At 42.4% G+C, this 25,807-nt stretch overlaps 1 protein-coding gene across 1 annotated transcript; it reads left to right on the top strand.

Annotated features, from left to right (window-relative positions):
- The first annotated feature begins 164 nt into the window (after window positions 1-164).
- Window positions 165-23,536, top strand: Rab11a (RAB11A, member RAS oncogene family). Its single transcript, XM_051156649.1, has 5 exons — window positions 165-338; window positions 10,070-10,265; window positions 12,294-12,487; window positions 13,857-13,937; window positions 23,149-23,536. The coding sequence occupies exons 1-5, from the start codon at window positions 299-301 to the stop codon at window positions 23,286-23,288; spliced, it is 651 nt and encodes a 216-aa protein (XP_051012606.1). The 5' UTR covers window positions 165-298; the 3' UTR covers window positions 23,289-23,536.
- The last annotated feature ends 2,271 nt before the right edge of the window (window positions 23,537-25,807 follow it).

Here is a 25,807-nt window from a genome sequence, read left to right as displayed (position 1 = left end):
CTTTGGCCATCTGAGCATTTTAAGACTGTTTTTCTGTAAGGCTTCCCAAGCCGGGTGAGAGTGCGGAGCCCTCTCCTGTGCGTTCCACTCTGCTTAGCTAAGGGGCGGGACGCCATTTCTCCGGAAGTACTTCCTGTGAGGGGCTGGGGCCTGCCGGAAGTGACGCAGAACCAGGGCGGGGCTCTTCACCGGGTCCGGCAGCTGAAAGCTCGGAGCTCGGATTACCCCTGCAGCGACGCCCCCTGGTCCCGCCACTGTTGCTCCCGCCGCTCCCGCCCCTCAGCTCCTCGGCCGCGCCATGGGCACCCGCGACGACGAATACGACTACCTCTTTAAAGGTGAGGCCGTGGGCCACCGAATGTCCATTCGGGACCCGAGACACTCCCCGGGGACCCGCGCGAGGCCAGCCCTGCCCTGGCCGGAGTCCGCCCCGGCGCTTCCTCCCTGCCTCCCCGACATGGTCCCGGCGCTCGTCACGGTTCCTGGGTAGGCCTGCCGGGCCGCTGTGCCCCTCTCTCGCGCGTCCTTCCCGAAGGCTGAGCAGTTCCTTCGCTGGGCGTCTCGGCCCCTCCTCTTGGATGCATGCTGCCGGCCTCATCCCCGTCTGACAGGCCCCTACCTCGGCTGAGCACCCGTATTGGGACACCGACTCTCTCTGTGGGTTTTTTGGTTTTGTTCTTTTCTTTTCTATTCGTTTCCCTTCCCCTCCGTGCGAGCGAGCCTTTCCTGGGCCTTGGCCAGATTCGCCCGTCCCAGGGCCCCCGCCCCCATCCCCGCAGACCTCGAGGTCAGTACCCGCGCACTGCCCCCCTCCCTCCCCACCGACGGGCCACTCCGCGTCTTCCGTCTGCAGGAAACATTTAGCACTCCGGTGCGACCTGGGCCGGTGGGAGGGAGAGAGAAGGGGAGGGCAAGAGGGGCTGTCCATCCCCCCACCCCCCCCCCCTGGCGTGCGTGCACTTGTCGCAGTGTCCAGGCAGGTAGATGACTTCCCACCTCGCGTTGTCCTCCCCCCCCCCCCCTTTCCTTCTGTCCCTGCCCAGCTACTACCAGACCGGGACAACTCCTTTACTTGGCTTTGGCTTTCGAGAAGGGGCTGCGGATGGGTGGTGGCTGTTATCCCCTGCCAGACCTGCAGGCCTAGTTCCTGAACAGGAAAGGTTGTTCGCTGCACAAATACTAGCTAGCTTATCACTATGGACTGGTTGCTTCCTGCTGCCACACTGGGAGGATCCCACAGGAAGGGAAGAACCCTGGTTGGTCACATACCTTTCCCAAATGGTGGGAGAGGAGCATAATAGTAGCTTGCTCTTTTAGTCAAACCCAGAATTTATTACAAGATGGGGAGCGGGGAAATGTGGAGCCGGTAACAGAACATGGGAGGATGGGGAGTAGAGAACCGCTTATTGGTTGAGTCCCGGAAAGAAGCCAAAGTGAAAGGATACAGTTTTCAGCGAAAGGAGAGTACAGTGAAGGCTTTTTTTGTTCCTGAATGCGCTCTCACTTTCATAGTCTTGCTCTGCTCCTGAATTAGCAGGGCACCCATCAGTAATGTGCTGAGCAAAGATCATACCAGAGAGGAAGAAGCCATTGCTATTAAAGCTTTACTGTGAAGGGCGGAGTGTCAGGAGTGTTAAGCATTGGTGAGTGTTTCTCGCTTTGCCGCTGGGCTCCAAGAATGATTGACTAAGTGAAGAAGCAGGAAACATTTTGCGTTACCAAATACTTTATGCGTCTTGGCATATTAGCTGCTGGGACACCCTTTCATTATTTACTTCTCCGAATATTCTATTTATCTTAAGTACCTCAGCGTCTACCCTTCCTACCGTATTGGAAAGTATTTAGAAATAAGAAGGTACCAACCTTTAGCTGGGCTTGGTGGTGCGCACTTTTAATGGGAGGAAGAAGCAGGCAGATCTCTGTGAATTCCAGACCAGCCTGGTCTACATCGTGAGTTCCAGGCCAGCCAGGGCTACATAGTGAGGCCCTGTCTCAAAAAATCAAAACCAAAACAAAAAGGAGACCTTGAATGTTTGTTGAAGGCATGTGAGATGATGTGAAATTACTTAAATCCCAGGAGACTTGGGGCTTAGTCAGTCAAGGGAGGTTTAAGAACTTCGTAATGGCAGTACCTGGTCTCTTTTGAAGTTATATCTCTGATTTGGTTTGGAATGTGGAGGTTGGTTATAGAAAGCTGTTTATCTTATTTTTCCTAGGTATGTTAATTTATCCTAGGTTGGCTGAAGAAATTTACATTTAATTTTGAGATTAGACCATCCTTTAAACAATGAGAAAACACTGGAGTTTTATATTTGTTTTCCTTGTGGCCTTGGAAAGTTAACTTTTTAAAAGTGGTTTTTCATTTTTTGAGATTATAATATCATTTCCCCCTGCTCAACTTTTGAAAGCCTCGGTTTCCTCAGTAAAGGAAATACTGTGATACTTTTTGAGGAGTGAGATTATAAAATTGATCTCTTGTGAGGACTCAATACATGCTTATAAACAAAGTAGTTCTTGTCAGATTTCTGAGCCATAAATCCCTTTAAAAAATTCAAATTTACATTTATTGGTCTGTATGTTCTAATAAGTACCGACCGCAGCACATGTGGCGGTGATAGAACAACTTTGGGAGTCAGTTCTTTCCTTCCACCATGTGAGTCTCAGAGATCGAACTCAGGTCATCAGGCTTGGTAGCACCTTTACCACTGAGCCATCTCACTAAACAACAAATCTTTTAAGTTAAAGACCATGCAGGTTTTAATAGAGAAGCACAGAACTGAGAAACTTCTGAATTATTTTGTATCTATGTGGGTTCTGGTTTTATTTTTTTCTACACTTTGCTTATAAGACTGGGTGTTTAAAAAATTCTGCTGAAAAGAGTTTCCACTTTTTAGAAACTGCCACAGGATATGAGTCACTTTATTTTTTTATTTCAACACTGATTACTTAGCCAATTTTTTTACTTATACAATTATTTTTAAATGATTTCATTCTACAGAGATTTATTCCCTAAGATGAACCATAGCGTTTCTACACTGGAGCAGACTAGCCTAGCCCACTTCTGGTTAAGGAAACTGGGGTTTGTAACATTGAGCATGAAGGAATGTGCTGGCCAGCACGGAGTGGAGTAGTCTAAATGGAAATGGAGTGTGGGCAGAGGAGGACAGTGCTAGTTTATGTATTTACTCTTGAAAATTAATTTTTACTTATGCTTTGCAGTGAGACTTGGGAGTTTGTTTTATTTAATAAAAGCACAACTGTTACGACTGTTGATCTTGTACATATTCCAGCGTGGTTAAGGTGCTGTGGGGGCACAAGGGACGTGACTGGGTGTTAGGAGAGTCAGAGAGGCGCTTTCTTGAAGCAGCTGGCTTCTTAGTGGAGCTCTCCTGCCTTTTTCTTTTGAGCCTCATTGAGGCCCAGGTGTCGTGAGTCATCAGCTGATTGTCAGCAGGACTATCTTGAATCTTGGTAGCTTTGCTTTCACAACTTGTGGTTGAGCAACTCAGATGCTGTTGAATCTGGAAAAACGTGTCTAGACTTTAGCCTTATTGATACATTCTATCTATCGCTTCATTTTATTTATTTGTTTGTTTGTTTGTTTCTAAACAGAGTTTCTCTGTGTAGCCCTGGCTGTCCTGGAACTAGCTCTGTAGACCAGGCTGGCCTCAAACTCACAGAGATCCACCTGCCTCTATCTCCCTGAATGCTGCATTACAGGAGTGTGCCACCATGACCATCGGTGCATTTTACTTTAAAGACTTGGTGAGGTTGGACTGTGAATGTGGTTGAGAGTAGAAATATTTCCAAACTTTTGAAAACCAGTATGAAAATAGTGATTTCAGTTGGTAAGTTTGAAAGCTAATATTCTGTATGTGAGGTGAGAAGTTAAGTTTTAGTCCAGTAAATGAGCTTAATAGAGAAATAGAAAACTAAATGTGGGCTGAACATGGTGGCTTGTGCCTGTGATTCCAGAACTAGGGAGGCTGAGACAAGTGGATAGCTACGATTTTGAGGTCAGCCTGGGCTACAGAATGAGATTGTGTTTCAGAAAAGAACAAACAACAAGAAAAATAGCAAAAATACCTAAATGTGGTTAGAGATAGAAGCTTTAAATTATATATATACACGTATATATGCATATATCTATATATTTTGCTTTTATGGTATTTAGCAGTCAGATATTTGTGGTGTGTATAATATATAAAGCATATATGTAAACAAATTAATATTATGTATTAGATTGAGCTTCAGCAAATGAGGCTATCAAAGTTGTGTGGGGCATTATATTATCTTAGGAATTATATTGGCATTAAGTTTATAGATAATATTATTTACTTACCTTATAGTCATATTGTTTAGTATGTATGTACTCTATTAAGTGACTTAAATTGTAGAATATTTAAATATATGGCCATTCAACCTAAGATACTAGTGATGGACATACAAAAATTTACTAAAAGTTCTTTTACATTTTTTATTGCATTTATTTATTTCCTTACTCATCTGTGATATTTGTATGTTGGGGGTGTGCATGGTAAGTATGGGATGTCAGAAGTCTGTTCTCTTTCCACCATCAGGCTTGGCAGCAAGTGCCCCACCTTTATCTGCTGAGCCATCTTGCTGGCCCAGAAATTGATTTCTTTAATTTTTGGATATGAACATATAATTTCCCACATTTTAAAAAAAAAACAAGGGCTGGTGGTAGGTAATAACTCAGTGATAAATCATATGCTTAGCATTAGCTCTAAGTTGTTAGATTCCCAGCACCACTGGGGTTGGGGAAGCAATTAAATATTGTCATCTTAATGAGAGAAAGTATCTTGACTCTAAATTGTTTAATTTTGAATTTACAAAGAAAGGTCCATTAAGTTTTGTTTTGTTTTTTTAAATGATAACTAAGGAATCTCTCTCTCGTTTTTTCTTTCTCTCTTTTTAGTTAATTCCATCCATCCACCTACTGAGCCTAAATAGATCACTCCTTTTGATTAGGAAATAAAAACAGCCCCCCCCCTTTTTTTTTTGAGACAGGGTTTCTCTGTGTAGCCTTGGTTGGTCTAGACTCCAACTCACAGAGATCCACCTACCTCTGCCTCCCCAGTGCTGGGATTAAAGGCGTGCACCACCACCCGCCGGCCTAGAACACCTCTGCCTCCCCAGTGCTGGGATTAAAGGCGTGCACCACCACCCGCCGGCCTAGAACACCTCTGCCTCCCCAGTGCTGGGATTAAAGGCGTGCACCACCACCCCCGGCCTAGAACACCTCTGCCTCCCCAGTGCTGGGATTAAAGGCGTGCACCACCACGCCCGGCCTAGAACAGCCCTTATCATGCCACGGTTCATCCTTACAAAACTGGAATCTGCTGCTGTTTAAGACTTTTTTTCCTTTGACAAATTGCTAGTCTTGACTTTGGAGACCTTGTCAGTAGCTAGTTGGCATAACTATCTTATACTGTTAGAGCATTTGAGATTTTTGAGTTGTTTACAAACTATTACTACTTTTTGAATAATAAAATTAATTGGTTACAAAGATTTGACATTGCTGAGATGGTAAATTAAGTTATTAGTTAAAAGTAGAGGTCAAAACATGAGCCAGAGGCTTCAGAGATGGCTGAGCAATCAAGAGCACTTGCTATTCTTGCAGAGAACCTGGGTTCAATTCCCAATACCCACAACCATTCATAACTTGCCAGTTGCAGGAGGCATGACTGGTTTGCATGTGGTGTACATACATGCATGCAGACAATATTCTTTAATATAAAGGAAAATAAAACACAAAGCCAAAAGCTAGACGGTGGTGGTACACGCCTTTAATCCTAGGACTTGAGAGGCTGAGGCAGGGGATCGCTGTGAGTTCAAGGCCAGTCTGGTTCACAAAGCCAGTCCAGGACAGCTAGGGCTACACATAGAAACCCTGTCCTTAAAAACAAAAACAACAACAACAACAAAAAACAAACCAAAAGCTGTAAGAATGGCTAATATTTTAAAATAAAACAAAACATGAACTAGTGCTGGAGCTTCTGTGGGAGGTGTACAGTGTTCTTTGAAGGTGTTCCCACCAAAAGGTGGTGTTATCCAGATGCCATGCTTGTAAGTGCTCTTTGAGTTTAAGTTGTGGCTGGTTTCTGAATTACTGGTTGACATGGGAGTGTCTGTGAGTTAATTAAGTGTGTTCTAATCGTTGGTTCTTCCTTCTTCACTATTCATCCTCATGTTAGTGTTGACGCTAGTGTAGGACCAGAGATGACTCAAAGGATGTTTCCCTAGCAGATTTTCCAGCCTCCTTCCAAAAAATTACATTTGTTTGTTTGTTTAAGTTGGGGCGGGGCTCATGCCATGGTGTGTATGTATAGAAGTCTGAGAATTGACAGAGTTGATTCTCTCCTTTCTCCTCTGTGGGACCGTGGGGTTGAACTCGGGTCCTTAGGCTTGGCAGCAATTGCCTTTACTGCTGAACCATCATCTCCTAGGCCTAAGTTTCTGTGTTCCTGGAGTGACTGAAAGATTGCTATTCAGGAAAGGTATAGGAATTTCGGCTGAATCCCAGACCAGGTTCTTGTCTGGGACCCTCTCCCTGACACCCGGAAGTTGTGGTCTGACCATTTAGCCTCTTATACTAAGAAGCAACAGTGAATGTATCTTCTTAATAGGGAGGCTCTATTAATGTAGCTGGGATTCAATTTCACATCTATACTGATGGAGTTTGGAAACCAGCCTGCTAACTAACCATTCTGTGCGACTGAAAATACGTTGTTTCTCTTTTCATGACCTTGACATCATTTTCCCTGGTATCCAGGGTCTGTTTGCTAGGGTACCCTCTAATTGACTACAAAGATAGAAGTAACTTCTCTGCTACATGGGGTCACTGCTGCTGGGATTTCTTGCTGAATAGAGGAAGCCCAAAAGATAGGGCCAGCTTGTGTCTGCATCTGTGGCAAAGAAGGTGTGCATGACAGACTCCTTTCCCTTTGGCTGGGAAGTGCACCATCGCGTCCCAGGCCTTTAAGCAGAGCATGGCTTGTTATTCTCTAGCCTCAGCCTTGAGTGTTGATTGTCTAGTTTGTTGTCTAAAACCAATCAGCTAGTTAAGAAGCATTACTAGTTAATAGTAGAAATAAATACAGTGCTCACTAAAATACCATTTTTTTTGACATAGGAAAAATGTTGTCTAGCTCAGATTCGGTAAATCTCCAAACCCATTTTGATATTTAAATTCATGTTTTAACACAACTTGTCTGAAGTTGGACATGATGGCACATACCTATAATCTCAGCATTTGGGAAACTGAGACATGAGAGTTTTGTGAGTTCTAGACCAACCTTGGTTCCAGAACGAACCCTCTCTTTCTTTTCTTCTCCTCCTCCTCCTCTTCTCTTCCTTCTCCTCCTTTTTTGTTTTTTCAAGACAGGGTTTCTCTGTGTAGCCTTGGCTGTCCTAGACTCACTTTGTAGGCCAGGCTGGCCTTGAACTCACAACTATCTGCCTGACTTTGCCTCCGAGAGCTGGGATTATAGGCAAGCACCACCATGCCTGGCTTTCCTTCCTTCCTTCCTTCCTTCCTTCCTTCCTTCCTTCCTTCCTTCCTTCCAAGACAAGGTTTCTCTGTTTAGCCTTGGCTGTCCTGTACTTGCCTTGAAGACCAGGCTGGCCTCAAACTCACAGAGATGTGTTTGGCTCTGCCTCCTGATTGCTGGCATTACAGGGCACTGTGTCTAGCAAGACCCTCTTTTAAAACAAATAAAAAACTCAACTCGTTTCTCAATTTCCTGTTCATTCCCCACCCTCCTCTCTAGACAGGGCTTCTCTGTTTAGGCCTAGCTGTCCTGGAACTTACTCTGTAGATCAGCCTGGCCTCAAACTCAGAGGTCCACTTCTGCCTCCAGAGTGCTGGGATTAAAGGAATGGGCCACCATCAGGTGGCTGTTTCCTTTTCTGTTTGTTTTGATATAAGGTCTCACTGTGCAGCCCTGGATGACCTGGAACTCTGGGCAGACCAGATTGGCCTCAAATTCACAGAGATCTGCTTGCCTCTGCCTTCTAAATTCTGGGATTAAAGAAATGTACTATACCCAGCTCTGAAATTTTTTAGTGTGTGAGTGATTTGGTCTGTGTGTATGTCTGCTGACTTCTTGTGTGCAGTATGGGCAGAGGCCAGAAAAGGACACCGGATCCTGGAACTGGAATTACAAACTTGTCTGGAGTTAAAGGGTTGTAAGTGCTCTTAACCATTCAGCCATCTCAGTCAGGCGTGGTGGCACATGCCTGTGATGTACATGCCTGTGATGTACTCAGGAAGACAGAGGCAGGTGGATCTCTGTGAGTTTGAGGCCAGTCTAGTCTACAAAGTGAGTCCAGGACAGGCAAAGCTACACAGAGAACCCCTGTTTTGAAAAACCAAAAACCAGCCATCTCTCTAGGCCTCTGAACCTCCCCCCTTCCCTAAATTAAATTTATTGGGACTGCCCAGGTGATGTAGTGATTAAAAACTGGCTACTTTTATAGAAGACTCAGTTCAGTTCCCAGCACCTTTATTCGGCTATTTACTATTGTCTGTAACTCCATCTCTCTTTTCTACTGGCCTCTGGGCACTCCCACCCCCACCACACATACACACACCATATATACAGAGACTCATGTTTATACACATAGAAGATTATATTCATTCACTCATGTGAGCTCTGAGCCCATGTGAAGTTCAGGGGACAACTTTTGGAGTAGGCTGTTTTCCACCAAATGGTCTTGGAAGTGAAACTCTGTAGTCTTCAGGCTTGACAGTAAGTGCTTTTACTTGCTAAGTCATCTCACCAGCATCTTTTTTTTTTTTTTTTTAATTGTTTTATTTTGTTTATTTATTTATTTATCATTTATACAGTGCTCTGCCTGCATGCCAGAAGAGGGCATTAGATCACATTATAGATGACTGTGAGCCACCATATGGGTGCTGGGAATTGAACTCAGGACCTCTGGAAGAGGAGCCAGCACTCTTAACTGCTGAGCCATCTCTCCAGCCTCCTTGTTTTTGTTTTTTTAAGACAGGGTTTCTTTGTGTGGCCTTGGCTGTCCTGGACTCACTTTGTAGACCAGGCTGGCCTCGAACTCATAGAGATCCACTTGCCTGTACCGCCCTGATTGCTGGGAGGTGCTGCAGCACCATGGCTGGCCTATTAGAAACATTTAAAAGTATGGAACACTTTGGGTGAGAAGTTACTTCTAAATAAACTGCCTTCTATAAAATCACAGGAAGTATAATCAAAACTTGTTTTTAAGCTTTTTATGAAGTCCTAGGTGAAAGTGTTTGCTGTCCTTTGGCTTTGACTTAGTATGTCAGAATTGTTAGCTTCCTAGAGTTCCTGTTTGTCCATAGTGAGGTGGGGCGCCCCTGTGGCTTTCTGCCAGTCTGTGAAGTGTAACGATTAAAGATGATTATAGGTTCTATGAGCAGAGCAGCAAAGCTTGTAAGCCTCATGCCTCATGCTTAAATGGGTTTCAGCTCTCACATCATACCCAGTCTTTAATGAAACTAGTAGATTGTACACATTCTTTTACTCTGTGCACTGACATCTGTTGTTTGATATCTAACACATGTGAATAACACCAGTTGTTACTTACTTTTCAGAATACTTTTTAAGGTAGTGAGGTTGGTATAAATTACAGGTAATTCATGTTTGCATTGGTGGCTAGAGTACCCTATGATTTAAATTGCAAAATTGCATTTTTAAGGGCTGGGAATATAGATTAGGGGTCAGGTGCTTCCCTACCTTACATGTGTAAGGCCCTGGGTTACAGTACCCGAAAAAAGAGAGACTGTTTTTTTTTTAGATGGGTGTTACATAAGCTGTTTGCGGAGTAGATAATGCGTGGAGGTCATTATGTAGATAGAAATAGATTAAAAAGAGTAAGTGACTGGTTTTAATCGATTGGTCATGTACATAAGCTGTTTAGTACTAGGCTGCTGTCCTCTTATAAATCATTGGTTGTGTTTACTTGAAGCCAAGCGCCCTATAAAGCATGTTGGTATTCTGAATGTGCTTACCTCCATCCAGCTTATGTTATTTTTTTGTCTTTTCAGTTGTTCTTATTGGAGACTCTGGTGTTGGAAAGAGTAACCTCCTGTCTCGATTTACTCGGAATGAGTTTAATCTGGAAAGCAAGAGTACCATTGGAGTAGAGTTTGCAACAAGAAGCATCCAGGTTGATGGGAAAACAATAAAGGCACAGATCTGGGACACGGCAGGGCAGGAGCGGTACAGGGCTATAACGTCTGCGTAAGTTCATGGTTTTTCAGTTCTGGAACAGGTTGGAATCAGGTAAATTGTTGACTTTAGGTATTAGGAAGGACAGCAGTCCTCCTTTAACCTTGGAAGATGTGTCCCAAGACCCTCCGTAGATGCCTGCAGTCACAGATTGTACTAAATCGTGTATGTTTCTCTCTCACTCTTTAAAGTTCATTTTATTTCTATTTGTGTTGCCTGAATATGTGTATGTGTACCATGTTCGTGTTTGGTGCCCATGGAGTTTAGAAGATGGTATCAGAGCCCCTGAATGTGGAGCTACAAGTGCTGCTGGAAAACAAGCCTGGGTCCTGTGTAATAGCAGCAAGTGCTTTTAACTGCTGAACTATCTCTCCAGCACCCTGTATCTTTTCTCTTAATAGCTTTTCTTTGGCATGCAGTAGTTGCTTTTGGGGGCCATTACTAAATAAACTAAGGGTTACTTGAACATCAGAAAAGACCATACACAATGGGAGGGCTACAAAGTGACTTTAACAGGCAGGTAGTATGGATCATTGAACAAAAGGATGAGTCATGGGCTGGCCTGCATGAAGGGGAATACTGAGGAGTTTCATCACAATACTTCAAATAGTGCAATGTAAAGCTTATGAATTATTTATTTTTGGAATTTTCCATTTAATATTTTGGGACCATAGATGACTAGATATAGAATCTCATAAGGGATGACTACATATCTATACTGTGTGTATATGTGTGTGTGTGTGTGTGTGTGTGTGTGTGTGTGTGTGTATGTATGTATGTATGTTTTGAAACCTGGTCTCACCAGGCGGTGGTGGTGGTGCATGCCTTTAATCCCAGCACTCTGGAGGCAGAAGCAGGTGGATCTCTGTGAGTTTGAGGCCATCCTGGTCTACAAAGTGAGTCCAGGACAGTTAAGGATACACAGAGAAACCCTGTCTCAAAAAACCAAAATCACCACCACAACAAAAAGAAACCTGGTCTCACCGGGTGTGGTGGAACACGCCTTTAATCCCAGCACTCAGGAGGCAGAGGCAGGTAAACCAAAGTGAGTTCGAGGCCAGCCTGGTCTACAAAGCGAGTCCAGGACAGCCAAGGCTAACACGGAGAGACCCTGTCTCGCAAAAACAAAAACAAACTGGAAAAAAAGAAAAGAAAGAAACCTGGTCTCACATTGTAGCATGCTACTCATTCTGTAGCCCAGGCAGACCTCAGACTTACAGTTGTCTTTATACCTCAGTGTCCTGAGTGCTGGAGTTACAGGTATGTGTCATCACTCCTGAGATGATATTAAGAATTTTTAGAAATTTATTTATAAGCTTATATTATTATTTTTAAACACCTGTGTATATGTGTGTGTGTGTCCATGCATGTGTATGTAAGAGAAGGTGTATGTTTGTGTGTTGTGTGTGTGTGTATTTTTTTAACATTTATTTACTTTTATTTTCTGTGCACTGGTGTTTTGCCTGCATGCGTGTCTGTGTGAGGGTGTCAGATCATGGAGTTACAGACATGTGAGCTGCCATGTGGGTGCTGGGATTTGAACCCGCTCCTCTAGAAGAGCAGTCAGCACTCTTAACCACTAAGCTATCTCTCCAGCCGTGTGTGTGTGTGTGTGTGTGTGTGTGTGTGTGTGTGTGTGTGTGTGTGTGTGTGTGTGATTGCTATGTGTATAAAGGTCAGAGGGACAACCGTGGGTGTTGGTTCTTACCTTCTTCCTTGTTTGCACTAGGCACTGTTGGTTGTTTACTGCTGTTTATGCCAGGCTTCTTGGCCTGAGACTTCTGGGAATTCTCCTGTTTCAGCCCCCTTAGCTCACGGTGGAAGGACCGGGATTACTGAGTGCTACCCTGGTAGCTTTGATGTGGGTTCTGGAGATTTTAACTCAGATCCTCATGCTTTTGACTCCAGCCCTTGGGAGGCACGTGCTTTACCTGTTGAGCAGTCTCCTCAGCCCTGTCCCATCCCTGCTCTTAGTTCTCTCTGGTGCTCCCTTCCATTTAGTGACTGTCTTTTGATAGTGACGTGTGTTTCTGTTTGCAGATACTATCGTGGAGCAGTAGGTGCCTTATTGGTTTATGACATTGCTAAGCATCTCACATATGAAAATGTAGAGCGATGGCTGAAAGAACTGAGAGATCATGCTGATAGTAACATTGTTATCATGCTTGTGGGCAATAAGAGTGACTTACGTCATCTCAGGGCAGTTCCTACAGATGAAGCAAGAGCTTTTGCAGGTCAGTAATGTAAACTCCACAATATTATGGTGCTTTTTCATGTCTCTGTTTGAACATTACACTTCTGTTCTTTTAAAAAATTATTTATTTATGTGTTCTATTTGTATGTGTGCCTGCTTGACGGGAGAGGTCATCAGATCCCATTATAGACAGTTGTGTGCCACCATGTGGATGCTGGGAATTGAACTCAGGACCTCTGGAAGTGCTCTCAACTGCTGAGCCATCTGCAGCCCCTACACCTCTATTCCTTAACAAGGCTGTTCTCTGAGAGTCTGAAAAGTAGTACGTCTCAAGGACTGACAAGGATGTGCCTACTTAGAAGCTGAGCCGTTTGGGCTTCATGAGCTCTTATTTCTTGCTGCATGCGCTTTTGTTAGGGGAAACTCCCAGAAGAAAGTAGCGCTGAATTGGCTAGGGCGTCATGATGTTATATTAGTAAAAATATTGTGAATACTTTCCTCTAACTTTTAACAATTTCAGTTAGAACAGAATTCTTTTGTTTGTTTGTTTGTTTTTTTTTTTTTTTTGGTTTTTCGAGACAGGTTTCTTTGTGTAGCCGTGGCTGTCCTGGACTCCCTTAGTAGACCAGGCTGACCTTGAACTCACAGAGATCCAGCTGCCTCTGCCTCCCGAGTGCAAGAATTAAAGGTGTGTGCTACCATGCCTGGCTAAAACAGTGTTCTTACTACCTCAGAAGTTGGTACAGTCTAAGGATTTTTGTTTGTTTGGTGTTTTGAGACACTTTCTCATGTTGCCTGTGCTGGTCCTCTTTCCACCTCTCAAGTCACCATATCCAGCTAGGCCTTAGTCTTTTATCTTCCCTTTTGTTGTCGTCCCCCCCACCCCATCGCCCCACTGCCCCCCTCCTCACCCTGCCCAGGGTTTCTCTGTGTAGCCCTGGCTGTCCTGGACTCACTCTATAGACCAGGCTGACCTGGAACTCACAGAGATCCAGCTGCTTCTGCCTCCCTGAGTGCTGGACTGCAAGTGTGCACCACCATGCCTGGCTTTTATCTTCCCTTTTGTGGTCTCAAGCTGTCTTCTCTCCTGTGCTCACAGCTTACCGCACTTGCAGTGCTGGTGCAAGCCTTTGGACCCAGCACTCTAGAGGCAGAGGCAGAGGTCAACAGATGGCTGTGCATTTGAGGCCAGCCCTGGCTACAAAGGAGTTCCAGGACAGCCAAGGCTACATAGAGAAACTCGTCTTGAAAAAAACAACAACAAAAGCAAAAACACCTTGTGAAAGGCTGGGGAGATAGCTCAGTAATAGAGGGTTTGCCTAGCGTTGCTGAGGCCCCGGATAGGATCACTAGCACTATTAAACAGCAGACAGACTTCACAAGCCTGAAACTTTTGTTTGTCCTCACAGAGAAGAACGGTTTGTCATTCATTGAGACATCTGCTCTAGATTCTACAAATGTTGAAGCTGCTTTTCAGACAATTCTAACAGGTAAGACTTGTGTTTTCAGGTTACACCAGTGGGAACTGGAGTTTCAGGAAGTGATTTGAAGCCAGGCGGTGGTGGTGCACACCTTTGATCCCAGCACTCGGGAGGCACAGGCAGGCGCATCACTATGAGTTTGAGGCCAGCCTGGTCTACAAAGTGAGTCCAGGACAGCCAAGGCTACACAGAGAAACCCTGTCTCCAAAAACCAAAAAGAAGAAGAAGAAGAAGAAGAAGAAAAACAAAAAGAAAGAAAGGAAGTGATTGAAACAAATTAGTTAGGAAACTCATGGCTTCTGAAAGCGACTATCACTAGAGAGCAGCTGTGGCAAGAGTTCCTTGATAATGCACAGTTACAATTTTTGCACGTTGCGCTTTAGTCATCTGAATTCATCTGGGAAAGAAATTCTTTGAAAGTAATTTGTTCATTTCCTTGTGCTCAGGCCAAGGGACAAAGTTATATGTCCTGCACGGCCCCCTCCCCCCATGGGGGGCAGGGCACAGGGTTTGTCTGTGTGGCCTTGGCTGTTTTGGACCTGCATGCAGCACCACGCCCTGCTAAGTTATGTGTTCTTCTCTCTTTTGAAATGTACTTTCATAAGGTAAATACTGAGATCCTGACTTTAGAACCATATAAACACCTTTTGAAAATAGATAAAAATCTGCTGCCGGGGGTGGTGGTGCATGCCTTTAATCCCAGCACTCGGGAGACAGAGGTAGGCAGATCGCTATGAGTTCGAGACCAGCCTGGTCTACAATCAAGTCCAGGACAGTGAAGGCTACACAGAGAAACCCTGTCTCCAAAACAAACAAACAAACAAAAAACAAAAACAAAAACAAAAAACAAAAAACCCAACAAAATAACAAAAAACCCAAAATCTACTGGGAGAGATGGCTCAGCATTTAAGGGTACTTGCTGCTCTTGCAGAATGCCTGAGTTGTGTTCCCACATGTGGGGTGGCTCTTAGCTGCCTATGACTGTAGTTTCAGGGTATCTGGTGCTGGTACCTGCAGACATGGGATAGGCATATATCACACACAGGAAAAAAATCTTCAAAATAAATTAGAAAAACTTAGAGAAATTACATCCAAAAATGTAAGTAAAAGAAAGAAAGAAAGCACTAATACTTCTTCCATGCTATAGAAGGGAGAGTGCAGTTCTTGTAAGTAAACTCAGCCGTGGTTTAAATGAGTAATGGGACGGGGACAAAGTTCATGCTGTTTTAGAATGTGGGTAACCAGGTCAGCTTCTAGGAAAAAAAGACATTTTATTTGTGCTGACTCAATTTACTTAGCTATATTAAAACAAGCAAATTATCAGTACACTTAATCTATTAGGAAGTACTTTCATAGGTTGTCTTTTAGCACACCCATATTATATGTTACTTTTAAGAACTTAGGAATTAGAATCTAGAATCTGATCCACACATAGTAGAGTCTTATGTGGTGTTTTGATAAATTGGTCTATAGAATTGTTTAGTTTCCTATTATAATGTAACAAGTGTTAATGCTCTAATACCACTTGTATTAGAGGTGAGCAGAATTTTAACTTCTAAAGTATTTGCTTATTATTAAAAAAAGGGGGGGGTATCTAATAAGGCTAGGAATTTAGATCATGGACTGGGAAGCCTGATTCCTCCACTTATTTATGGAGCTATAATCTTCTTTTGATTTTTGTTTTGTTTTGTCTTTTGAGACAGGTTTCTCTTTGTAACAGCCTTGGCTGTCCTGGGACTCACTTTGTAGACTGGGCTGGCCTTGAACTCACAGAGATCCACTTGCTTCCTGATTGCTGAGTGCTGGGATTACAGGAGAGTGCCACTATGCCCAGCTATAATCTTAAACAAGTTACTTACTTCTTCAAAGGCTTTAATTTCTTTATCTGTAAAGTCTGGATATGTTGGGCTGGAGTTAGGAGTATGTACTGTTTTTCTGGAGAACCAGAGTTAAAAACACCTGTTACTCCAGCTCCAGGGGGATCTGACACCCTCTTCTCGTGTCTGCACATACATGAGCACAACCAGACATAGACGTACACATAGACACATAAGTTAAAATAAATATAAGAAGTTTTCAAATGCATTTTGTTTGTTTATTATTTTCTTCATGAGAGAGGTTGTGCTTTTAGATTTCTGGAATGATTTGATATGTATGATTTAACTTGTTATTGCTATTTACAGGGTTTGTTATTTTTATTTTATTTTGTTTTTTTGAGACAGGGGTTCTCTATGTAGCTTTGACTGTCCTAGACTTTTTTGGGGGTGGGGGGAGACAGGGTTTCTCTGTGTAGCCTTAGCTAGCTGGACTCACTTTGTAGACCAGGCTGGCCTTGAACTCAGAGATCTGCCTGCCTCTGCCTCCAGAGTGCTGGGATTAAAGGTGTAGGCCACCATGCCCAACTGTTTAAAAGGTGTAGGCCACCATGCCCAACTGTTTATTTATATTCCACAGAAAAGAAAGAACTGTCACTGATACTTCTGCTGTGGTTCCCAAAAACAAAACAAAACAAAACAAAACAACAACAACAAAAAACAAAACAAAACAAAAAATGGGTTACTGCCTGTCAAGAGCTGAGTTGTTCCTGGCACACAGCAAACACTTGATAAATCAGCACCTAAGTAGCAGTTAAAGCACGGGGGAAAAAACTTGTTAAAATAACACAAATCCTAGTGATTTGCACCTATTTTATTATGTTTTTTGGTTGTTTTTTTGTTTGGTTGGTTTATTTTGCGTTTTAGGGTTTCTGTTGTTGTGACAAAACACTGTGATCAAAAAGCAGGTTGGAAAGGAAAGGGTTTATTTAGCTTGTACTTTCAGATCATGGTTCATCACTGGAGGAAGTCAGAACAGGAACTCAGCAAGAGCTGATGCAGAGGCCATGGAAGGGTGCTGCTTACTGGCTTGCTTCATAAAGCTTACTCAGCCTGCTTTTTTTCTTTCTTTCTTTCTTTTTCTTTTTCTTTTCTTTTTGTCTGAGACAGGGTTCCTCTGCGTATCCTTCTGGACTCATTTTGTAGACCAAGCTGACCTTGAACTCACATCGAACTGCCTGCCTCTGCCTCCCAAGTGCTGGGATTAAAGGGGTGCGCAACTACGCCTGGCATCAGCCTGCTTTCTACAGAACCCAGGGGCACCATCCCAGGGATGACACCCCCAAAATAGGTTGGACCTTCCCTCATTAATGAGTAATTGAGAGACTGCCTTACAGCTAGATCTTATGAAGGTATTTCCTCAACTGAGGCCTTCTCCTCTGATTATCCTAGCTTATATCAAGCCAGTACAGTTTTAGCCAGTGCAGTTTGTTTTGTTTGAGACAGGGTCTCTCTGTGTAGCCGTGGCTGTCCTGCAACTTGTTCTGTACATCAGGCTGGCCTCAAACAGGCAGAGAGATGCCTGTCTCTGTCTCTGGAATCCTGGGATTAAAGGCATGTGCTACCATGTCCAGTTTTAATTTTTAATTTTTAAAAAAATCACATTTTATTTATTCATTTATAAAAGGCATGGGGCCATTGTGTTCATAGTGTGGTCATAAATGTGGTAGTCAGAGGACAGCTCTTTTTAGCATGTGAGGTCATGGGGCTCACACTCAGGTCATCAGGCTTGGTGGTAGATACCTTTATCCACTGAACCAAAATGTAAAATTACATAGTCTTGATAATATTTTTGCAATAGATTTACACTTTTCTTTATATCCTTTAATCCTCAGGGATTCCAGGAGATGAGTTTTCTGGTGGTGCTTTTAGAAGTAGTTCACTAGTGCCAAGGTGGGCTGGTTGATTGCTTCACCCCTGCCTTTCAGTGCAGCTTTGTTCTTTCCTGGTCAGGTTTGCTAGGAGATTGGATGGGGGAGGGGCATGCTGTTAGGGATCCAACTCTCTGTTTTGAGCGTGTCAGGCAAGCTCTGTACCAGCTGAGCTTCATCCCTTAGAGATGTTTTTTTTTCCTTAGAGATGTTTTTAACCACTATTTTCCATACCCTTATTGCATTTTAACTTTATATTTTGACAGAGTTTATTAAATCTTACAGTAACAGTATAAAGAATTTGTGAGTACCTTTACCCCATTTCCTTAAATGTTAGTGTCTTTTTCCTTCCCATTTCCTCTCTCTTCCTCCCCTAAGAAGGACGGACGGACACACACACACACACACACACACACACACACACACACACACGGGTGGGGGGCTCCTGAGGGAGAGGCATGTACAGCACCCTGTGAAGGTAGGTGCTGTGCATGTTGGGCATGTTACCCTTTATCTCTAAGTCTGGTTTTTTGTTTGTGTGTGTGTGTGCTTTTAATTTACTAGAAACAAGTACTTAATCTTTTATAACCATAACACAATGATCTAAGTCAGTAGATAAATAATCTCACATTAGTCTTTAGCTACAAACTTTACTCAGATTTTGCCTGTTGTTTCAATAAAGACCTTAATAGTTAAAAAAAAAAAGTGTGAGCCAGGCGTGGTGGCGCACGCCTTTAATCTCAGCACTCGGGAGGCAGAGGCAGATGGATCTCTGTGAATTTGAGGCCAGCCTGGTCTACAAAGAGAGTCCAGGGCAGCCAAGGCCACACGGAGAAACCCTGTCTTGAAAAACAAAAACAAAAATCAAAACAAAAACAACTGGGATCAGATCATATATGCTGTTCAGCTGTCATGGCACTGCTTGACAACAAATAGTTCCTTCAGTTTTGCTTTGTTTGTTTTTGATTTACAAGACAGGGTTTCTCTGTGTAGCCTTGGATGTCCTGGACTCACTTTGTAGACCAGGCTGGCCTCAAACTCACAGCAATCCCCCTGCCTCTGCCTCTCGAGTGCTGGGATTAAAGATGTGCGCCACCATGCCTGGCTTCCTTTAGTTTTGCTTTCTTTACCACCCTTAGCATTTTGGAGAGGTACAGGCCAGTTGTCATTTTCTTGGTTTGAGTTTATTCAGTGTTTCTTTATGATTAAACTGAGGTACAGAGCCTACAGCTTGTGACAGGAACACCACATTGGTGGTTTCATTCATACCCAGGAAGCTTACGATAATAGGTTTGTCTGAATCACTGGGAATTCTAACTTTGAGCTTCAGTTCAGTTGCTCTTAGCCTGTTTTCTCTGTGATTAGTAAGTTCAAGGTAAATTTCTAATTTGAAGACTGAACTCTTCCTTCTCTCACTTCCTGACCTGGAGCTCACTCTGTAGACCAGGTGGGCCTCGAACTCGGAGATCCGCCAGCCTCTGCCTCCGAGTGCTGGGATTAAAGGCGTGCGCCACCACACCTGGCTTTCTTTTTCTTAAATGACTTAATTGTATAGTGCTATAGAAATGTTTAGACCTGAAAGAAAATATTTTTCTAATTTTTTTGTTTCTTTTGTTTCTTTTTATTTCTTTTTGTTTTTGTTTATTTCCTTGATTTTTTTCACACGTGGCTATGTTTTTGGTGGCAGGAATAAATGCAGCAGCAGCACCATTTCTAGAAGAATGCAGCACTTGCAGACTGTCGCACAACACAGCTCACGTTTCTTGCTTTGCAGTGAGATCTCTTTAATTATTTACCTTGTGTCCTCTGAGAAGTCTCCCTTTGTCTCTTTCCCAGTGTTGATACATTTGTAGATTATGGAGGAGTTTCTGGTGTTTCAGTCTTGTTCCTCTAACTTAATCTTCAGAACAGCTTGTAAAGAAGTTAAGATTTAGCAGGGATTACCTATTTAATGATTTTCTCTTTAAGAAGATGGCCTATCCAGTTAGGTATTAGTGGACAACATAGAGAATGGGTGCTGTGCTTCAAGCACTGGTTGATGAGTGTCGTTGTTCCTTAGTCACTACCCTGACTGACGGAAGGGAACTCTGCCCTGGACACACTCCTGCTCCATTCTTTTCTATTTTCTTTTCTCTCCATCCTTCCTTCCCTTTCTCCCTCTCTTCCTTTCCCAGCCCTCCATCTTCTCTTTTTGAGATAATGTGTCACTGTGTAGCTCTAGGTGCCTAAAACTCACTGTGTAGACCGGGCTGGTCTCAAACTCAGAGATCCGCTTGCCTCTGCCTCTCAAGTGCTAAGATTAAAGGCATGTGCCACCACATCTGGCTTTTTTCTTTTAACACAAATTTTTAAGTATTTATTTTGTGTAGTGTGGGGCTCACTGAATGCCACAGTGTGAGAGTGAAGGCCAGAAGATAATGTGCAGGAGTTAGGCTCTCTCCTTTTACCATGTAGCTCCTGGGGTTTGTGCTCAAGTTGTCAGGACTGGGAACAAGTGCCTCATCCACTGAGCATCTGGACAGCCCTATTCCTAGATTTCTTTTTTTTTTCTTTTCTCTGCCCCCCCCCCCCCCCCCCCCCCCGCCTCCCGGGACAGGGTTTCTCTGTGTAGCCTTGGCTGTTCTGGACTTGCTTTGGAGACCAGGCTGGCCTCGAACTCACAGTGATGCGCCTGCCTCTGCCTCCCGAGTGCTGGGGTTAAAGGTGTGTGCACCACGCCCAGCCCTATCCCCAGATTTCAGTGGAGATCTAGCACCACATCCTTTGTGTTTTTGTTGTTAGACTTTAATCAGTAGCTTGTCTTTATTGTGTTCTTTCCCTGCTGATACTTTTTAAACCTTTGAACCACTACAAATCTTCTCAGACAAATTTTAGCTGCTTCCCTAAAAAACTATATAAAAAGGTACATTTTTGGTGAGTGTGTGTGTGTTAGACGAGATTAGAAGAAGGAGTCAGATGCTTCAGGAGCTGGACTCAGGATAAGTTGTGAGCCACTTGGCATGGGTGCTGGCGGTTGAACTCAAGTCCTCTGGAAGATGAGCCATGTCTCCATTTATTAAGTTGTGATTGCTCAACTTTAGGGAAACATTTTTTTTCAAAGATTTATTTGTTTTTAATTTATGTGTATGAATGCTTTCTTTTGTGAATCTATATGCATCACATGTGTGCTTAGTGCTCATGGAGACCAGAAGAGAGCATTGAGTCCTGTGGAACTGAAGTTACAGATGATTGAGAGCCACCATGTGGGGACTGAGAACCAAACCCAAGTCCTGCACGAACAGAAAGTACTCTTAAGTGCTGTGCCATCTCTTCAGTACGAAGAACCTGCTTCATCCATTGTGGGGCTTCCAGCTTTCCTAAAACAGAATAGTTCATACTAGCCTATTTTAGTAACCACCAATATCAGTTACTGACCTGTTACCTTTAAAAAATTAATAATTTATATTAATAAATAAGTGATATTTGTTAATATCAATAATAAGTCCCAAATAATAAGTTGTTTCACTTGCAAGTATTTTAGATATATCTAAAAAATTGAGACTTAAATTTACAATACACAACCACTAAAAATTCATAATAATTTTTTATTATTATCTGTTACCTACACAATATTAAATACTTACGAGTTTTTGAAAATTAACAATTTAAATTAGGATCCAGATAATGTTTTTACGTTATAGTTGGTTGATGTGGTTTTGGAACTTTTTGTGTGGGGGAGTGATGGGATGGGGATGAGACATAGCCCTGGCTGTCCTGGAGCTCATTATGTTGACTAGGTTGGCACTGAACTCACAGAGATCCGCTGCCTGCTTCTGCATTCTCCCACCCCTTGGCTGAGTACAGGGATTAAAGGCATGTACCACCATGTCCCTTTTTTTGGTTTTTTTTGGGGGGGGGGGGCATTTTGAACATGTATCTCTCTTTTCTGTTTTTTACTGTATAACTTTATACCTTTAAGATTTAAACATTTTATCTCATACAGACAAGATATATTCCTACATAGTTAACATATTGTAGGTCTAAAAATTTTAGTATGTCTACAGTATTTCTAGTGTGCAGTTCTTTGTTTTTGTTTTTGTTTTTTTGAGACAGGGTTTCTCTGTGTGTAGCCTGTCCTGGACTCACTTTGTAGACCAGGCTGGCCTCAAATTCACATCGATCCTCCTGCTTCTGCCTCCTGAGTGCTGGGATTAAAGGCATGTGCCATCATGCCCGTATTGGTTTTTTAAGACAGAGTTTCTCTGTGTAGCCTTGGATATCCTGAACTTGCTTTAAAGACCAGGCTGGCCTCGAATGCACAGTGATCGCCTGCCTCTGCCTCCCGAGTGCTGGGGTTAAAGGTATACACCACCACGCCTGGCGGATTTCATTTTTTATTTAAATAGTTAACTACTGTGTTGGGTAGCAGAGATAGAAAATAATATACTTACCTGAATCTGCATTTGTCCTATTTATGTGTGAGCACATTCACCGAGAGCTGTTTGTCAGGGACTCTGCATAGGATACATTGTGTCTTCTCTAGAGTGTCCTCTTGGAAGGCTGATTACATTAATGGTTTGTTTCTAGAGTTTCCCTATCTTCTGATGGTTTTGGTTTAGAAGGAACACTGAGAAGGCAAGATGGAGGCCTGTGCTCTCTGGTCTTGAGAAGTGTGTTTTGAGTAGGTAGTTCAGTGCAAGGCCATGTTCAATAAATTCAGTACAGATACTGGGAGACATTCATTGATCTTTACTTGAGCAAGTAATTCCTCAAGTGTCAATTCTATGGGACCAAAGCAAATAGTTTTAGTCTTTTAAAGATTAATGTTCAGCGGAGGACTACAAGGTAAATCTTGATACATGTCCTGAAAGCAAAGTAGTACATGTACATGTTAAGATTGTCTCTTTTGAATAATTAAGTATAATTTAACCTTAACCTCAAAAGGGAGGGCACAGAAGGCTCTTTCTCTTCTGAAGCTCTCGGGATTTTAGGATATTTGGGAGAAAGCAGGTAGGTGGATAGTGCAGAGTTGTTTGTGTATTTACACATTGTCAGTTTGTGTGGACATTTATGGAGGACTAAGGATATATTTTTTAAGATTTAGTTCATAAACATGGCACTGCTTGATGCAGTCTAATTAATGGGTGAGCTTTTCCTTCTGAAATGGAGAAGCCTTGTTACTCTTCTTACTGTAACAAAAATTGTTAAAAATAATGCTCTGGCTCTAGTTAGTAGCTGTTTGAAAGTAAAACCTTACTTTTTGAGATAAGGTTTCCAGTAGCCCAGGCTGTCCTTTGAACTTGCTGTGGAGCTGAGGTTGGTCCTGAACTCCTGCCTCCGCCGTCCAAGTGTTGGGATCACAGATGTGCACTACCATGCCTAGCCTGAAAATAGAATGTAAACATGTGTATTCTGTTCTGTGTATCTTCTGTCTCTTTCACACAAACTCTTATGGGTCTACATATACTAAGTGTTTCTGTTTATTTTGTCATTCAGAGATATACCGCATTGTTTCTCAGAAGCAAATGTCAGACAGACGTGAAAATGACATGTCTCCAAGCAACAATGTGGTTCCTATTCATGTTCCACCCACCACTGAAAACAAGCCAAAGGTGCAGTGCTGTCAGAACATCTAAGGCGTCTCTCTTCCCCTAGAAGGCTGTGTATAGTCCATTTCCCAGGTCTGAGATTTAAATATATTTGTAATTCTTGTGGTCACTTTCTGTGTTTTATTACTTCCTCACACTTAAGAATCTTCCCATGTCTTAAGTCTTTTGATTTTGGCTTTATAAAATCATCAACTTTGTCTTGAATGACTGCAGTTCTTTTTCATGCAATGGCTTCTCTAGCCTTAGTTTAATAAACTGAATGTTTGAATTCCTCAGCTATTGTTTACTCTTCATCATGGAAGCCTGTCACTGTAGGACACACTAGAACTTGTCACTTGAAGTTCAGACCTATTGGTCCTGATCGAATCTAAGACAACCTTAGAAATAGGCTATTATTTTGCCACAGAGCAGCTTGTAAGACATTCTCCTCAATGCAGTTCATGTTTTGACAGATCTAAGGATTGCCCTGTAAACATAACAGCATTTTGAGAGCTTGAAGATTTTCTGTTGTGGAAGTCAATGTCTAAAATGCCTTAATAGGTCTATGTTGTAAAATTTTTCTTTAATTTTTATAAGCATCAGAGATGATGGGGATTCTCATTTTTTCTGGAAAAGAATTATCTTAATAAACACAAAGGACTGTTATGGTTTGCGTAGGGCATGGTTACGGGGTCAAAGATACCCGGCTGCCTGGCAGGCTACTGGACTTGTGTCTGAGGTGTCTCTGTTGCAGCGATCAGCAACCAGAGTGGCTTGCCCAGTCTCATTTCCCAGCAGTAGATTGTGTGACAATTTTATTGCTCATGCGATAACTAGCTTAATGCTGGTAATATCACATTGGGAAGTGTTAACTTTGTTTTTAAACCCTTCTAGTAGGTGAAATGCAGCCTAATTTTATCACCATATCCACCAAAAGGCATGGGTAATTATTTTAACAATGCTTATTGTTAAACAAATAACTTATAAACAAATAAACAAAAATAAGAACAAAAAACTTTTATTTGAGTTCTGCAGTGTATGATGGAATATAGTTCAGTTAATCCTTTGGTTTTAGTATGTCTAAAGAATACAGTGAAAGGTAAATTTATGCTCAAGTGGAACCACTTAAAGGCATGTGTTGTTTTAGTATGTAAAATGAGATTGTACCTTGAGTTTAAGTAGAATGCACTTAGGCATTGTAGGGTCCTGAAATAGATTTTCCACTACATAATTGAAATCAATGGAGCAACTAGTTTGTCATTCAGAAATGTGCACACTAATACTTAGTTTTACTTCCTTGTGAATAATATTAAGCACTTACTCTTAAGTTTTCTGAAAGTCACCTGCAAAGATATTATTCAGGATGGTGGGATACCTGCAAAATAATATGTGGGCTTGCCTAGATGACGATGTTTCATGGTTAATCTTGTGTCTTTTGCAGTGCTCATGATGTGTAGGGAGCACGGAAGGCATTGCTCTAGTCAGTCATTTTGGTTTTCTTTTATAGTTATTTGTTATTTTAGTGTACTGGTTATAAAGATACTGTCTATTTATAAATTGCTACTTTGTATTTTATGCATGCTCTGTAATTTTGACTTTTTCTTTTTTTAGTTATTGACTTGGAGTATATTCTCATCCTAATAAACAGTTATAGGGGGACTATTCCCAGTGTTGTCAGATTATATTTTTTCTGTGAATGCTTTGGATACAGCCATGGAATACTTGCTTCTGATAAGTGAGAACATATGTCCTTGCGTTGCTCAGTAAACTTGGAACGGGGGCAAAAGTGTCAGTTCAGGGAGATTGTAGATCTGCAGTTCACTTGTATTCTTGGGAAAAGTATTTCTAAAAACAGGTGTACTTACCTGTCTAACAGTGTCACTAGACACGGGAAAAGGTTCCATCTCTATTAAAATTTTAGAGTAGATTTATAAAATGAAACTAAAAAAGAAAGAAATTATGTAGTGAATTGGAAATAAGAGTAGCTTTTAACTTTTTTTCCCCCCTTAACCAAGAATAGATTTAAATGCTACTTGGACATGGTTGGATTTTGGGAGAGTGTCAGGCAGTGCTAGGTATTAGAAAATGACTTTGTTTGCATGTCAGCAAGAATCTTCTCCTTGAGTTGGATCTCAGGAGACAAACTGTCCCAATTAAGAAGCATGAGAGTTTTATTTACTAGGACAGTTCAAGGCAGTTCAGAAGTACTTTGGTGCTTGACTTGCTTTTCATTAGGTTTGTTTTTTTTGAGCTTTGGCTGTCCTCGATTTACTTTGTAGACCAGGCTGGCTTCAAACTCACAGAGATCCACCTGCCTCTGCCTCCCTGAAGGCTGGGATTACAGGCATGCTTTTCATTAGTTGTAACTTCAGATGCTTTTCTTAAGCCTGTTGCATTCTCCTGGAAAGCCAGTTAGCCATCACACCTTGTCTTTGTTATTCAGAAATGCTGTGCCTTTTCTCCTAGTTGTCACTATGTCAGGGTAAGTTACTGTTCGCCAGTCCACTGAGTATGCTAAATTGAACTTGTAAGTAGAGTTTGCAACCCGTGTGTTCTTTGTCATAAAT

Source organism: Acomys russatus, chromosome 14 (assembly GCF_903995435.1).
Source record: "Acomys russatus chromosome 14, mAcoRus1.1, whole genome shotgun sequence".
In the NCBI taxonomy this organism is placed as follows: domain Eukaryota; kingdom Metazoa; phylum Chordata; class Mammalia; order Rodentia; family Muridae; genus Acomys; species Acomys russatus.
This window is presented reverse-complemented; position numbering and strand designations above follow the sequence as displayed.